Here is a 17,902-nt window from a genome sequence, read left to right as displayed (position 1 = left end):
GGGCAGGGAGACTCTCAACCCTACAAATCAATGGTTGCAACAATTAATGTCTTTCATTATCAGTGGGACACTGTAAAAACACAAACTGTAACTTTTAAGAGGTCAGATTTTCAGTGTTTGACAGAGTTCCTTTTAAACCATATTTGTTTTGCAGTAGTTTCATCACTTGAAGTGAAATCTAATCAAATGCTAATCAACCTTGTTAAGGTAATAGAATAGCATTGAGATCATGACACCTATGTACGTGGAACTAATTATTTTCCTCTCTCTCTTCCCTCCTCCTCCTTCCATTCCCCCATAGAGTTTCTCATCATACTATAAAGGAGGATTTGAACAGAAAATGAGTAGACGAGAAGCTAGTCTTATTTTAGGCATAAGGTAGGTGTGCTGCATTAATACTGTTTTTGTTTTATCACCAAACTGAATGAAGAAATGTAAGGTGAAAGAATAGGGCTATATGGTGCTCACAGTTGTAACTTGTTAACAAAAATTGTGTTCCATATGCCATTCTAAGGTTGTATTTTGGTTGGGAAAAAAAACATACAATAAAATGGGCAGCCACGCAACTTTTGTCATACCTTCAGGCCACTTACAGCAGTAGAGGACAAATGCTGTAAATATAAATCAAAACAACACATACTATGCTGATCAACATGATCATCTACTCTGATCTCACTAAAAATCAAGATTTACAATACTGTGGATTGTATTAATGCATCAGTAATGCAGAAAGCAATTCCATTGAGTCTGTCATTTCAAATGTATGTGTAATCTCTCTTCACATCTTTTTTATTGTGGTTAAAGGAATTGAGGATGCTATACAACGTATTAGGATGAATTTAAGGGTGAGCGTAGGCATGTGTAACTTAAGGATAAAACACATTACAGGGATATTGTGATTATCCCCAATACCAAGCATTACAAACCCAGGCAATTAAGAGTTAAGGTTACACTTAAACATGTTTGGATTTCTTTTAACATATGGAAATGGATAACTGAGGCACCCAAACCACCTTTATTCTTCCCTATAGCAACTCCAGGAAGGCAGGAAAGGGTAGGGCGAGTCCTGAAAGTCTTTAAAAACAGTTTAGCATTTGTGGCCCCAGATAAGATTAGATTAAAATGTTTTAATCATAATTGCATGATTATTGCAGGAAGTCTCTATAGGCCAGAGTTAAGATTGTTTGGTTGCCTTAACTGTGCAGTTCAAACATGTTAACATGTCTGGATTTTTGTTTGTGTAACCTTAACATTAATTAGACTTTAATTACAGGAATGTTGTAACGATGCCATATCTAACCCTTATTAATCCAGGCGATTGAGAGTTAAGGTTACATTTAAAGTTAATTACAACATTCCCGTGTCTTTAACTGATATGTCCCAAAATTATGTCCTCCTTGATATATTTTTTGTCTTGCAATTTCCTTAGGTTTTGAAAATATATATTTCATACATGCACACTAAACAAGAAATCCAAAGAGAATGGTACCACATGGTATTTTGGATAACTTAAAGATATGCGTTAGCAACCTTAAATCACTTATTAAAATTAAACTTATGTGTAGATTCACTGGTACACCAGAGTAGTGCATTGCAGTTAGAGCTTACTGGTCCATTTAGATGGCTTTAAAGTTGGTTTGCTTTGACAGAACAGTTCATAGCAGTCGATGTACTGGTGATTCTGGACCTTAATTCGCAGTTGAATTATTGTTTCAGAGGTCTGTGTTAGAGAACTGGTGCTATGTAAAGGAGGGATGGGAGATCCCAACCCCATAATTCCAATGTCCATGCACTTTAAAGGTATCCCTTATGCTCTGTTTCAGTTTCCCCAGTTAGTACTATCTTAGTGTGCAGTGGAGAAAAGGCAAGAATGCCATCCCGTGGGGAGCCTTTTAAAGTACTGATGCCCCAGCCAGTATGTGGTCAGAGAACCTTTACTTGCCCCAATTGTCACTTTTCTCCTTAATCTGCCGACAAGAATTTTGAATTAAGGCTGTCAATGAATTGCAGTTAATTCTCGCGATTAACTAAAAAAAAATTAATCACAGTTTTAATCGCACTGTTAAACAGTAGAATACCAATTGAAATTTATCACCTTTTTTTATGTTGTTCTACATTTTTAAATATATTGATTTCATTTACAATACAGTATACAAAGTAGACAGTGCTCACTTTATATTTTTTTATCACAAATATTTGGCACTGTAAAAATGGCAAACAAAAGAAATAGTATTTTTCAGTTCACCTCATACAAGTACTGTAGTGCAATCTCTTTATGGTGAATGTGCAACTTACAAATGTAGATATTTTTGTTATGTAACTGCACTCAAAAACAAAACTATGTAAAAGTGATAACAGGCGTTTGCATGGCACTATTGTAGCCAGTATTGCAAGGTGTTTACGTGCAATATGCTAAACATTCATATGTCCCTTCATGCTTCGGCCACCATTCCAGAGGACGTACTTCCATGCTGATGATGCTCATTAAAAAAAGAATGCATGAATTAAATTTGTGGTTGAACTCCTTTGGGGAGAATCATATGTCTCCTACTCTGCGATATATTCCATGTTATAATGGTCTTGGATGATGACCCAGCACATGTTGTTCCTTTTAAGAATACTTTCACTGCAGATTTGACAAAACACAAAGAAGGTACCAATGTGAGATTTCTAAAGATAGCTACGTCACTCGACCCAAGGTATAAGAATCTGAAGTGCATTCCAAAATCTGAGAGGGATGAGGTCTTCAGAAGTCTTAAAAGAGCAACACTCCAATGCAGAAACTACAGAACCTGAACCACCAAAAAGAAAATCAACCTTCTGCTGATGGCATCTAACTCAGATGATGAAAATGAATATGCGTTGGTCCGCACTGCTTTGGATAGTTATTGAGCAGAACCCATCATCAGCATGGATGCATATCCTCTGGAATGGTGGTTGAAGCAAGAAGGGACATATTACTCCTGCGGGAATTCTGCGCCAATTCATATCATCTGCAGATTTCTTTGCTTCCCCACAGATAAATGACTTTCCGACAGGGAAGCTGCAAGAGCAGTCATGCACCACACTCTAGCAGCACAGGTACATTGTTTCAGGCACCCAGAGCAGCCAGCAGAGAGGTTAATCACCACGGGGTTGGGGACACCCCAGCCAGTGGCTCCTACCTGAGCCGGGATCAGCTACTAGTCCTGTCTGGGCGGGAGGCAGGAGAGGATAGGACTTCCTCTTCCCCTGCAAGGAGTGGGTGGGGCTGTGTCAGACCCATGCTCAGAAACCTCACCTAGCTGCATGAAGCTCAGCATCCTCCCCTGCTTCCTACCCTCATCCCTCCCCATACAAGGGGAGGGGTCATTGTACAGGGAGCTGCTCCCCCTATCCACTCAACCCCCGTGCTTCCAGACCTCCTATACCCAGACACCCCCGCTTAGCCTCGCCCTCCATACCCAAAAAACCCATTGAACCTCAACCACTGTACCCGGAGCCCCCCTGCACCCAGACCCCCCGCCTCCAGACCCTCACCCCTGCACCCAGGCCAGTCCCCACTGAGCTCCCTGCACTCAAACCCCCACCTTGATGCATCACCCTGAGCCCCCACATCCAGACCCCCACATCCAGACTGACAGATGCTGAATTTCTTAGAGGCTAATTTTAATGAATTTTTAACTCACACTAATTACTGGACTTGTAAATTCTCAGAAAATCCATTCTGTGCCCCCGAAATAAACAACAATTTTGTGGAGGCTGTGTACATAAAACAGAGGATTAATTTGTACTTTAAATGCAAAATGGAACTCGGCATTAACTATGGAGCAGTAACTGGTGTCTCCATAAGGGAAGAAAAATGGTCTTGTGCTTGGGTCTTGTGATTCCCTATTCTGTGCCATAAAATTCCTGTGGCTTTTGGCAAATTGTTTTAATCGCTGTCCCTCATTTTTGTCATCTGTAAAAAGGAAATCCTTAGTTTGTAACGGTTCTGGGGCTTAATTCAATTTTGAGATTTATGGGGAAGGCATTATAAGTGAAGTATTATGATGTCTGCCTGCTGCAGCCAGTGGAGTTGAGAGCTTTTCAAAGAGAAGTACACAAGAACCTTTTATAACGGAAAATGTTAGGGAATCTAAATATAGGAGATGTTACTAGCTTCCCTGTTTTAAGCAAACATCCTGAACTTTCCAGATTTACAGAATAAGTCCAATGAGAATTGTAAGTTAGCTAGTTCTAGATGAGAGAAACTCAAAATGTACATATTGTTGTCTTAACAGACAGCTTACAAGATAAAATAAAGATTTTTTTTTCCAAAGGAAATCTTTATACTGTTTCAATATATGGTATGTAAGTGGTGGCAAAAGTATTGATATGTTAGCTAGAAAAATTACATAGTGTATAAATCAGAGGTGGGCCACATCCGGCCTGCTGGCCACATCCGGCCTGGCTCCTGGCCCCTCCCCTGCTGTTCCCCCTTCCCCGCAGCCTCAGTTTACTGTGCTGCCGGTGCAATGCTCTGGGTGGTGGGGCTGCAAGCTTCTGGGGCGGCACGGCTGCAGAACCATGGCCTGACCTGGTGCTCTGTGCTGCGTGGCTGCCTGTCTGTCCTGATGCAGCCGTGCCACCAGCCACTGGTGCCCCAGGCAGCGCGGTAAGGGGGCAGGGAGCAGGGTGGGATTGGATAGAGGGCAGGGGAGTTTGGGGGTGGTCGGGGCCAGGGGTGTGGATTGGGTTGGGGCAGTCGGAGGGTGGGGAACAGGGGGATTGAATGGGGGCAGGGGTCCCGGGGGGGGGAGGGCGGGCAGTCAGGAAGGAGAGGAGGGGTTGGATGGGGCAATGGAGGGCAGTTACAGGCGGGGCTTCCAGGGGCAGTCAGGGAGCGGGGGGGGGGCAGTCAGGAGGGAGAGGGAGGTTGGATGGGGGGGGCAGTTAGGGCAGGGGGGTCCAGAGGCGGTCAGGACAGAGAGCAGGGGGGTTGGATGGGGCAGGGGTCCCTGGGGGCCGTCGGGGAACTGGGGGGTTGAATGGGGCAGGAGTCCCGGGGGAACCATCGGGGGCAAGAATCGGGGGAGTCGAATAGGGGGCAGGGGCTGGGCCATGCCTGGCTGTTGCGGGAGGCACAGCAATTTCAGAAACGCGATGCGGCCCTCAGGCCAAACAGTTTGCCCGCCCCTGGTATAAATCAATAAAAATAAGTATGAAATAATAAAAAGATAGCAAGAATATACAATAGAATCTAAGACTGTAGAAAAATCATAAGTTATTGCATTTCAGAAGTAGTACAGTAGATTGTATAATCAATGCATACACACGGGGCAACGTTGAGATCATGTATTCAACCTTAAAGTGTGATTATACTCTGAAAAATGACTGGAGAATAGCATCACGTTACTCCATAGATCTGTTCCTATATATATCCAGAGGCATATGGCTGACCAAATGTACAAAGCCAATCAATTACCCCTGTGTAACCTTCCTGAAGGTAATGAGTAAGGTTGCACTAATGAAACTGAGGCTTGTCAGTGTAACTTGCAATGACTGGTGGTGATTCACCTTTATGACTGGTGATGTTTAAGAAAGTGTTTTGAGTTTGCAGGATTAGTGACATCTGGTAAATTAAGCAAATTTGATGTTACATGCCATTTTATCAGTCATTTTTCAGAGCAGAACTGCACTACTTTACTGCAATTTTGCCATAACCTGACTATTGAGCATTAAAATTTCTAACCTTAACAATACATTAATACTCATTTTTGGATTCTAATAGTACTTTGCACTTAGTGCCCTTTAGCAGTGTAGGTCTGAAATCCCCTGACTAAGGAGGGCAAACATTATTGTCCCTATGAGAACTACGCCTGTGGGGTAACTGAAGTATATAGATTTTCTTGTCCCAGGTCACACAGTGAGTTGCAGAACTGAGAACAGAACTCAGCTAAACTTGGTTCTAATTGTGTGGTCAATCCACTAGATTACAGCAGCCTATTTATTAACAGCTTTATAGGTTGAAATAATGGGAAATTGTGCTCTTTAAGAGTTTGATATAAAAATTATTTGAAATATAAATAATCTTATTTCTCAATTATTATGTAATTTTCAGGGCCTCTGACTGCCTAATTTTTATTCCCATCGCTTTTTCTTCTCTAGTGCAGTTCTGTGCACCACTTCTGCAACATATGTAGGCTTTGATTTTTCCGTGATTGAAGAGTAAAAATTACAATATTTAGGGGAGTCCCCCCACAAGACTATAGTTAGGCTGAGACCTGGCATTCCTGCACAGATAGTGGAGTTAGGTTCTTGGAGCCTTCGGCTAAAAAGGAGGCAATGGGGTGGAAGTATGTATTAGCCTCTGCTCTTGGAGACTTAGGCTAAAAAGAAAAGGCGGGGGCAGTATGTATTTGCCTTCTCTGCTGAAATTTTGTACCACTAAACAGTGTTACCCTATAGCGTTCTTTAGTGGAGTGACAAAAAGCTGCCTTCTTCTGTCTTCTCTTGAAGTGGTAAATGTTGCTGCAAATGGTGGCTACATTTTCCACGTCAACGAATTTTAAAAAAGCTAAACCATACAGCTTCAAATACAAATGTTCCTCTTCAAACCAGAAGGAACTCTGCTACTGTGCTGGCACAATGCTTCCATAAGTGGCTATTTGCTGGTAAGGTACACACTTAATTTAGTTGAAGTACATATTTTATCTTCCTGTCATTGAAAGGAGCAGCTTTATGTAGCATTTGTAAATTGACATGTCCCTGAGTATAACACATTGAACAGCTTTGGAAAAACAAAAAATGCAGAGTTTTTGGATCTCACCAGAATGAGGAATTATTTTAATAATACTCTGTATAGATTCATAGTTACAACAAATATTATATATTTTGTCATTGGTCGTAAATAACCATTTTCCGGGAATCATTTTTCCCTGTTCACTGGTGGAAAACCAGTTAAATGTGTGTAAGGCTTTGTCTATAATGAAAAGTTATATTAGCATAGCTACATCAATTAGAGGTGTGAGGGAAGAGGGCTTCCGTTGACCTAGCTAATGCCATTCGGAGAGGTGATATTCCTACGCTGACAGAAAACCCCTTCTGTCAGGGTAGTGCTGGCATAGCTACGCTGACATAACTGTGCTGATACAGTCTCTGTAGTGTATATGGCAGGAACTGCTGAGTTTTGGAACAGACAAAAACTGTCAGTATTCCTTCACTGTACTGGCTGCGCTTTTTTTTTTTTTTAATACAAAAGAGGTGTACTTCCTTAAATGTCTTAAAAGGCTTATTAAAATGTTACATCCCAAAAGGTGCAATTGTGTGTTGTGTCCACAAGATGGTGAAAACCTCTAGTTTTAAATTGTCTGAAGTCAGTGCAAACTGATCATTTACAATCTGAATTTGACACTATGGTAAGCACTTTAATTTATTTCTACAGTCCATCTGCTGACAAGGCCAAGATTAGAACAGCTCATAGGAGAATCATGATTTTGAATCACCCTGATAAAGGTACACTGTTTTCATTAATATTGGGTGGAAAGAACATACTACGAGCTCCTTTCAGTTTACTTAAACTGGTTGTAGCTAGCCATTTATGTAATTCATGAAATTATGTGCTGTATATTTAGTAGTGAGACTTACAGGTAAGCTTTTATATGTTGTTGTTTTCTCTAATAAATAAAGCAGACCGATATCCAAGCTCCATATGCCATAGTAGCACTAGGTTACTCTGCTGCCTTCTGAGCTCATTTTCTAGTTCAGCACTTCACTAGTTAGTTTTTCAGGAGCTCTGAAGAAGGCAAAACACTAGCCATGAAGTTCCCACTTACATTACACAAAAATGCTTGAACTGGGTTTTTTCTGGCCATAAATATATGAGCACACAAGTCTCTGAGGGACAAGTGCTATAATCATTAAATATATCAGATTCTGGGTTTCTTAAACCCATCCTGGAAAACTGTAAAGCTGGGCACAGTTGCTTTAATTGGCCAGGTTTTTAATGTAAATTTATCTTACAGAAAGGCTTATTATAACTTTAACTACACTACAGCTGCTTGAGAAAGAGAGCGCCCATATGTTCATTCCTGTTTCTACTTTTCAATAACAGATGGTAGAATTGCACTGTATTTCAAAAGTCAAAAGGGGGAAGTGAAGTTTTTTATTTCTTGTTGACAGATTCACAGGATTTTGTTCCTAACAATCATAATAAAAAGATAACTGACCGCTGGCAATATAAGGTGTTGAGTAAGCACTTTTCTTTCAGCTGCCTTATCTCCTTAGATTGCTAACGGCTAAACAGTCTTGCTTAGATGTTGTCTGTCATTCTGCTTTTTAATTTGTTTTTCTGTAAAGTAGGTATACTGAAAATAGGAAAGGAATTCTCTGTTATATTTGTAATATATTATGATGGTCAGAGCTACAGTTTAGAGTACAGTATGTTAAAAGTTTTGATTAATAAACATTATCCTTTGTATTGCAGTGGCACCCAGAGATCCCCATCAGGATCTTGGTTCCTTTGGGCTGGGTGCTGTACCAACATGTTAAGACAATCGCTGTTCTGAAGATGATATACACTAAAGTCTCCCACTCCCACAATTGATAGCATCTGAGCTGACAGTTGCACTTGCCTGGGGCTCTGTAGACTTCAACAGGGCATCGTGTAGACTCAGCAACCCACCTGTGCGCTACCAATTGCAGAATTGGGGCCATAGTTCCTAATCCTGCATCTGCACAGGCAGGCCCATATACCCACTTAGAACTCCTTTGACTTCATTAGTGGCAGGGTTGAAGCCAAAGATAATACACAACTGTAGCAGATAAATGGAGTTAGTGGAAAAGGACAACAATGGAAACTGATTAAAACTACAGTTATATAGGCTAGTTATGAGAGAACTATGGGATCCGAAGACACAATTTTAAATAAATAAATCAAAATCAAATGTTTTTAGAGAAATAATATGCACAGCGAAAGCCACAAAAATTGTTGCACGGAGTATCCAAACTAAAATTACAAATTGAATTGCATGATACAAGTTTCTCTCTCATTGGAAGGCAATGAAATAGGTTGTGCACTTGATGTAAATGTAGCAAAAAAACGCTTTTAGCAAATTTGACTTTATTTTGAGAGAATTCACTTTTGGCATTTAAACAGTGCATAGTTAGTATTTCTCTAGCTTGTATTGCTTTTTGCAGTTATTTTATTTTTCATGCCTCTGCTCTCAAAGGGGAATAGACAAGCTATATTCAGTTCAGTAATCCCCACTCCTTACTGAAACCCAATTTATCAGAAAAACTTTACATATGTATTGGTAAGCATTCTCCCCCCTCTGCCCCTCCCAACCCCCCCCCCCCCCCCAAACACACAAACACAACACAGCACACACTTAAAAAATATGGACTTCACTCAGTTGTTTCTGTATTAAATCTGGGAATAGGGTTGCCAACTGTCTAATCACACAAATCCAAATGCCTTGCTCTGCACCTTCTCCGATGCCCCGCCCTGCTCACTCCATCCTCACTCCCTTCGTCGATCGCTCTCCCCCACCCTCACTCACTTTCAGTGGGCTGGGGCAGCAGGTTGGGGTGCAGGAGGGGGTATGGGCTCTGTGGGGTGGGGCCAAGGGGTTCAGAGTGTGGGAGGGAGCTCTGAGCTGAGCCTGGGGTGGAGGGCTGAGGTAGGGGGTTGGAGTGCAGGAGGTAGTGTGGGGTGTAGGCTCCAGCCGGGAGGCGCTTACCTCGGGCAGCTACCGGTCGGCGGCGCAGCTGGGCTAAGAGGGCCACAGGGACATGTCAGCCACTTTAGGGAGCGTTGCAGTCTTAGCCCCGCTGCCGCCACCAGACTTTCAGCACCTAAAATCTCCCAGTTCGGCTTTGGTAGCCTCCGGGAGATAGGGCATGATTCCGGGAGACTCCCAGTAGTTGGCAACCCTATCTGGGAATGAGTTTGTAGTGGTTTAGACTCCTGATCTAAAAGTCACAGTGAAGTTCTCCAGTCTTCGAAGGCCCACCTCCTTCTGTTGCCAGGCGTCTAGAACTGATACTTGTCCTTTCTGTATCCTTAAATGTTGTTCATAATTTTTCATTCATAAGAACAGATGCTTAGGAAAAGGTTGTTCAGGGCACAGTGATGTTTAAACCACATTTTAGTGTACAAAGATAGAGGTTTCAGAGTAGCAGCCATGTTAGTCTGTATCCACAAAAAGAAAAGGAGGACTTGTGGCACCTTAGAGACTAACCAATTTATTTGAGCATAAGCTTTTGTGAGCTACAGCTCACTTCATCAGATGCATACTGTGGAAAATACAGTGGGGAGATTTATATACACAGAGAACATGAAACAATGGGTGTTACTGTACAGACTGTAACAAGAGTGATCAGGTAAGGTGAGCTATTACCAGCAGGAGAGCGGGGGGGGGAAATCTTTTGTAGTGATAATCAAGGTGGGCGGGCCATTTCCAGCAGTTGACAAAAACGTCTGAGGAACAGTGGGGGGAGAGGGTAGGATAAACATGGGGAAATAGTTTTATTTTGTGTAATGACACATCCACTCCCAGTCTTTATTCAAGTCTAAGTTAATTGTATCCAGTTCGCAAATTAATTCCAATTCAGCAGTCTCTTGTTGGAGTCTGTTTTTGAAGTTTTTTTGTTGAAGAATTGCCACTTTTAGGTCTGTAATCGAGTGATCAAAGAGATTGAAGTGTTCTCCGACTGGTTTTTGAACGTTATAATTCTTAACGTCTGATTTGTGTCCATTTATTCTTTTACGTAGAGACTGTCCAGTTTGGCCAACATACGCCATCCTTGCCACTGTGGATGTAGAAGCCCCCTACACCAACATTCCACACAAAGATGGACTACAAGCCATCAGGAACAGCATCCCCGATAATGTCCCAGCAAACCTTGTGGCTGAACTTCATGACTTTGTCCTCACCCATAACTATTTCACGTTAGGGGACAATGTATACCTTCAAATCAGCGGCATTGCTATGGGTACCCGCATGGCCCCAGAGTATGCCAACATTTTTATGGCTGACTTAGAACAACGCTTCCTCAGCTCTCGTCCCCTAATGCCCCTATTCTACTTGCGCTACATTGATGACATCTTCATCATCTGGACCCATGGAAAAGAAGCCATTGAGGAATTCCAGCATGATTTCAACAATTTCCATCCCACCATCAACCTGAGCCTGGATCAGTCCACACAAGAGATCCACTTCCTGGACACTACAGTGCTAATAAGCGATGGTCACATAAACACCACCCTATACCGGAAACCTACTGACCGCTATGCCTACCTACATGCCTCCAGCTTTCATCCAGACCACACCATACAATCCATTGTCTACAGCCAAGCTCTGCGATACAACCACATTTGCTCCAACCCCTCAGACAGAGACAAACACCTACAAGATCTCTATCAAGCATTCTTACAACTACAGTACCCACCTGCTGAAGTGAAGAAACAGATTGACAGAGCCAGAAGAGTACCCAGAAGTTACCTACTACAGGACAGTCCTAACAAAGAAAATAACAGAACACCACTAGCCATCACCTTCAGCCCCCAGCTAAAACCTCTCCAACGCATCATCAAGGATCTACAACCTATCCTGAAGGACGAGCCATCACTCTCACAGATCTTGGGAGACAGACCAGTCCTTGCTTACAGACGGCCCCCCAACCTGAAGCAAATGCTCACCAGCAGCCACACAACAGAACCACTAACCCAGGAACCTATCCTTGCAACAAAGCCTGTTGCCAACTATGTCCACATATCTATTCAGGGGACACCATTATAGGGCCTAATCACATCAGCCACACTATCAGAGGCTCGTTCACCTGCACATCTACCAATACGATATATGCCATCATGTGCCAGCAATGCCCCTCTGCCATGTACATTGGCCAAACTGGACAGTCTCTACATAAAAGAATAAATGGACACAAATCAGACGTCGAGAATTATAACGTTCAAAAACCAGTCAGAGAACACTTCAATCTCTTTGGTCACTCAATTACAGACCTAAAAGTGGCAATTCTTCAATAAAAAAACTTCAAAACAGACTCCAACAAGAGACTGCTGAATTGGAATTAATTTGCAAACTGGATACAATTAACTTAGGCTTGAATAAAGACTGGGAGTGGATGTGTCATTGCACAAAATAAAACTATTTCCCCATGTTTATCCTACACCCCCCCACCCCCACTGTTCCTCAGACGTTTTTGTTAACTGCTGGAAATGGCCCACCCACCTTGATTATCACTACAAAAGATTTTTTCCCCTCCGCTTTCCTGCTGGTAATAGCTCACCTTACCTGATCACTCTTGTTACAGTCTGTATAGTAACGCCCATTGTTTCATCTTCTCTGTGTATATAAATCTCCCCACTGTATTTTCCACTGCATGCATCCAATGAAGTGAGCTGTAGCTCACAAAAGCTTATGCTCAAATAAATTGGTTAGTCTCTAAGGTGCCACAAGTCCTACTTTTCTTTTTAAAGATAGAGCTGTGTTCTAGTGAGTGATGATACTGATACAGACCTTATAATGTTGTTTTTGGTGACTGTAGGCAGATGGTTGACACTCAAGGGGAGAGTAAAAAAACAAACACAAGGACCACTGAACTGTAATCAGATTGTTAGATGGAGCATAAAGCAATGACACTGTTCAGGACCAGAAGTTAGAAGGAGTACTGTGTTTAAATAGCTTTAATGTGACATCTTTTGGCTGGTATTTCTCTGTCTCTGAATCTAGAATGGAATAGGCTTGGTGTATGTTCTTAATGATTCTATATCAAAAATTGGCTTATAACATTTTTGCCTCTGATGATTTCCTGGGGGGAAAAGATCCTAGCTGTTCTCATTAGATGATCTGTTCAGGGTAGCTGACCTTGCTTAACAGGTGCAGGAACAATGCATTCAGTCTAAATACTAAGATGATTTGAGAGAATAATTTTAGACTGTTCATGACGACTTCACTTTGATAGGAGAGTGCTGCTCTGCATTATTTTTCACAGTGATTAAGATTTTATTGCATGTTTGTTCTGTTTACTTACCCACTAGTTTAATTTATCTCTGACATTTTCACGTAAGCTTATGAATGATTTTTTTGGAGAGGGAGGAAACTAATAAAACACATCACCAATAATTTAAGGGATGCTCTAAGTTAAATGGTTTTTGTATTTCATACTGATATAAATCTATTTTTCTCCCTTTTTTTCAGGTGGATCTCCATACTTAGCAACAAAAATAAATGAAGCAAAAGATTTGTTAGAATCCAGCACCAAAAATTAATGTCCAAGAACTTCTGTGATAGAACTTTTTATATATTCCTTTCTACTGGAAATCCTGTAGATATATTGTGCAATAGCTGCGTGCTGCTCTATATAGTTGCATAACACTGGATCAAATATTCAGTTATCTATCTTCATTATTAAAGATCTAAGACTATTTAAAAAGCAAACTGATACATTTTACAATAAGTCTCATTTCTAGTATTTTTTTCCCCCTCAATCTGTTTTGACTCTTTGGAAGCATTGAAGCTGGTTCTTCATTGACTGTTCTTTAAAAATGGTTTGTTACAGGTTTGTGCAATAGGGCTGGACTTCTGGAACTTATTTTTTTAAAATGGAAACATTTGTCTGTATTATAATATAGGCTTTATTTATATATTTATTTATTGATAATGGTGATACTGTATAGCGCTGTCACTTGAAGTGGCTCTAGAAGGTAAAACTGAAAGGCTTGCCACATGTTGGATTCCTTTCTTTTGATGTGCAGCATAGATGCCATTTCAAAGTTGCTGGTTGGGACGAAATGACTTGAAGATTACGCCAAAATGCTGGTTTCCTTATCTCTGTATTTGAGGGACGTAGAAGTGTAAAGGAGAATATCGGCCTGATTTTTTAAATTTTTTTTTTAAGGTGCTTAGACCTTTTCCATGTTAAGACCGCTTTGAGAAAGATAGCTTTCCTTAAACTCACTGTCTGTTTATGCCTCACTGCACTGCTGGCCTTTGGGAAAACCAGTGCCACAACTCCCTTTGTGAGGACTCGAGATCAGTTTACAAATATATGGGGCAGTGGCATTCAAGATTCATTCATGGTACTAGTGTGACTGTAGGTTCCCCCTCAATCAGCTGCCTGCAACCGAGCTAACTCCTCTGAGTAGCCCGCGTTACCTCTTCCCACAAGGAAGAGCAACAGAATTCCATGAGACGTCATCCTAGAAGATTAAGAACAGGAGATTCCTGTTTTCTAATTCAGCACTGACTAGCATCCCTTTTGTGACCATGGTCAACTTATTTAATTGTTATGCCTTAGTTTCTCTATAAAATACTAGCCAGAGGGAAGAGAGTTGGGACAGTTACTATTGGTAACATGTAATGTGGTAACATTCAGTAGAATACAGAGTGCCTAATGGCCCCTAGGTATCCATCTTACTTGGACAGTTTGTTCCTGGGAGAACTCTTGGTTTTTGTTTTTGTTTTTTTTTTAAATATTGGCAGCTAGCCACAACCCTCCACAGCTGGGCTCCACTTCTGTAACTAGAGGCTCTGGGGTGTCTTGTCTTCCCATTCTTACCTAGATACACACACTTTGTGTTAAAATGTGTCAATTAAGCAGAACACAGCCCCATTATACTAATCTTCCTCAAAATCCTTAGATTAGTCCTCTATGTAGCACAGTGATCATGGTTAATAGGAGTCTGATGATGGGGAAGAGTGTGAAACTGTTTTGCCAGCCCACCCAAAAAAATGCTAAGGCCAGCTTTGAAAGAAACCTTGAAGTTAGGTCATCTAGTCATGCTTCCTGCCAGTCACAGATGCAGGATGTGTACGAGACTGCATGGATTAACTTAGATCAATGTGATGAAAATCATGATTTAAATCACCAAGTCAAAAGCCTCAATTTAAATAATCTATTTTAATAATTTTTCCATTTCTACTTGTTTTCTAAAGAGAGGTGCATTTTTATTGGTTGGTATAACGATTAAAACATGTTGATTTACAAATTAATGGAACCTTTATACTAAATTTGGTGCATCTTCTTCTACGTGCAAACACAGTGTAACAATGTACATTTATTTAAGCAATTATATAGCTTAATATTTGCAGTTTCTTATTAACTTCATTTTTAGTATGTCAGAAAATGGTGAATGATATGATATATTGCTTTTGTACGAGATAATTAACTTTTGGTCATTTTGGGTCGAGCTGAATTAGGACGGTAACTGAAATTTAATTAAACACAAAATAGCTATAACATTTATTTTTATTAAACAAAACAACCTTAAATGTTTTGGCTCCATAAACTTCTCTTATCAAAACATATTTCACATTTACAGCTAAATTATAGTAAGTTTAGGCCCTAACATATTTTGTATTGCATTCAGATTTCATTTTAAACAGGCTTATTTTTTTAAACATTAAATAACTAAAAAATCCAATTAAATCAAAATATTTTTTTTATTTTTATCCACATTTCTGTGAGATTGTGGGTCACATGATACATTTAAAATTAGAATAGATAAAGCACTGAAGATCATATTGAAGGGGAGACTCCTGATCTGGCGTGGACATAGACTATATAACTAATAGGCTTCTGCCATCTAACTGGTTTTCTAATGCAAGATGAAAGCAGACCAGGAAATCTATTACATTTTTAAAGCAACGTGCCTGTACTTCAGTGAGTCCTTAAGTGTCACTTTTGAAAAAGAATAGTAGCAATTTCAAATAGACTTAAGATTAGCTGTACCTTTCACTGATCTAGTGTGCATTAGGAAAAAAAATGGTCAAAGTTTTCTGTCCCTGATTTTTATAGATCGAATCTGTAATTGATCCGGACCATCGCCCAAAAGCAAAACTGCTCTGCATGGTAGACAGCAAAAGTATTCCCTCTAATGATTTTATGAGCTGACTAGCTATTGTTCCCACATGAGAGCTTTTTTTCTTGTTGCTGAGCGAAAATTTTTATAAAAAACTCACATTTTAAAAATATCAATTGAAACAAATATAATAACTGTTAATTTTGCTCTGTTCTTAATTAACTTCTCAGGGCTTTCCAAGAAATAAGTTTTTTTTTTTTTCTCCCAGATTATAGTTGTTTATTTTATTTCAAGTGACTTGAATCTTTCCTACCAGATCCGCTGCCTGTACCAAATTGCTTTCCAGGCAGCATGTGTGTCATGTCATATTGATTTTTTTTTCTCTCCACATTTTCTTCTTCTTAGTTCAGTTGTTCTGTTTTCTTTGAAATAGCTCCCACCTGTCCCATTTGAGACTTGTCTCCCCAACCCATTCAGCCAGGCATAAGTCTGACGGTCACTGGGGTCTCACTGAAATCTGATGGGTCCAATGAAATGTGGGACTTGACAGATATAGAGTAGCATGAGCATCATCATTGTGTGCTCTGGCGCATGTGTAGCAGCACAAGCTGGTCAATAACTCTGCACATGTGGGTGAGCAGTAGAAGAAAACTAGAGCTGATATTTTGTCTATTAAATCATATTTGGAAGTAAAAAAGCAGGGGAGTGAAATGAAATAACAATTGAGTCTGTCAGACTTAGCTCGTGATTTCCTAGCTTTGATCAGTGCATTAAGACATGTAGGTATTTTTTCCTTAAAATTAAACACGTACAAACAAACTTTCAAAAAACGAGTGAAATCATGTAAAATTATCTTGAATTCTAAAGGAACCATCTGGTCTATCAAGCAGATGTTATATATACTGTCTAACCTAACAGTAAGCGCATGGGAAATAGTATTGGCTTAACTTTTCTGTATATGTGTATGTCATCCCAAGTTTTGAGCTCTCTGGGGCCTGGAAGGTCTTTGTAGTGTGCTTGTACAGCTCCTAATATGCTGAAGCTTGTTTGGGGTCCTTAGGCTCTGTTGAAACAGAAATAAGTAGATACATTGTTTTACAATACATGCCCTTCAAATTACTATTTTATAATAGTGGAACTATGTACTCTCAAAGGGCCATATCCTGCCATGAGCAAAACTCACTAGCAAGAAAAATGTATGAAGAGCCTCCTCCATTAAAGCACTGAGCCCCCATTTATTTAATAGAATATGACTTGCCAGTCTCTGCACTTGCTTGTCTGCCTGGTCTTCGCTACAATTCCCAGGACACTCTTCTGGAACTTGGCAATCTTCTTAGCAATTGGTTCTGCTGACTTAGTACATTTCAGGAACGGATTCTGAGTGTCTCCTGGGAGATCCTGAACATTTGCAGGTCTTCCTAAGCTCAGTGGGATTTGAGAATGGTGACCACCTCACACAGTTGGAGTCCTTAGGGAGAAAAAAGTGCGTATCTGAATTGGTTATTTGGTTTGTTTTTGCCTAACTTGGTGTCTTTATGTATATTTGAGGGCAACTAGAGGATTAACAAATCCTCAGTCTCTTAAGTGTTCATCTTTTGATTACCGTAACCAAATTGCTTACGAAGAAGTTTATGATCAAGTGCTTGGTAATAACTTAAACTTCTCATAATTGTATTCATAATACACTCTTTAGGATGATGACCACTTTTATCAGATTTTTTGGTGTGTGCAGTAGCTTTTTTCTCCTTGTGTCTTCAGTATATGCACAAAGGTGTTTTTTTTTCCTCTTTTTGTTGGCAAGCAGCAGAATAGACTGGCACCCGTTTTGCCCACTGCAGCCTCCAGAACTTCCAGTTTGAATAGAGATTAAATTAACATTGCTGTTTTTGGCTTCACAACAAAAGCATTGGCTTGTATAGTGCTGAGATGTCTTTGTTTGTGAATCGGCATAATCAATGATGTCAGTACAACCATGAGACTTGTGTTTTCTTGTTTAACTGTTGCAGTCAACCAACAAAATACATAAGCACATGACTTCTTAGGATCCCATAAAGAGTTTGTTTGGTTTGTAACATTTGTTATATAGTACTGGAATTCATAAAACAAAAACCCAAC

General features: G+C 40.3%; 1 protein-coding gene across 5 annotated transcripts in view; it reads left to right on the top strand.

Annotated features, from left to right (window-relative positions):
• DNAJC15 (DnaJ heat shock protein family (Hsp40) member C15) overlaps positions 1-13,424 on the top strand; it is a 46,969-nt gene extending 33,545 nt beyond the window's left edge. For 4 of the 5 annotated variants that reach the window (XM_084639477.1, XM_084639479.1, XM_084639481.1 and 1 more), the window contains exons 4-6: positions 302-378; positions 7,406-7,476; positions 13,185-13,424. In XM_084639477.1, the coding sequence (XP_084495603.1) occupies positions 302-378; positions 7,406-7,476; positions 13,185-13,255 (219 nt within the window). In that variant the 3' untranslated portion in view covers positions 13,256-13,424. Of the gene's footprint in view, positions 1-301; positions 379-7,405; positions 7,477-10,735; positions 12,433-13,184 lie in introns of those variants that run through there. The other variant, XM_084639478.1, reaches the window with a different exon arrangement.
• Positions 13,425-17,902: the final 4,478 nt, after the last annotated feature.

The sequence above is a fragment of the Lepidochelys olivacea genome (genome assembly GCF_965140295.1).
Source record: "Lepidochelys olivacea isolate rLepOli2 genome assembly, chromosome: 1".
Lineage (NCBI taxonomy): Eukaryota > Metazoa > Chordata > Testudines > Cheloniidae > Lepidochelys > Lepidochelys olivacea.
This window is presented reverse-complemented; position numbering and strand designations above follow the sequence as displayed.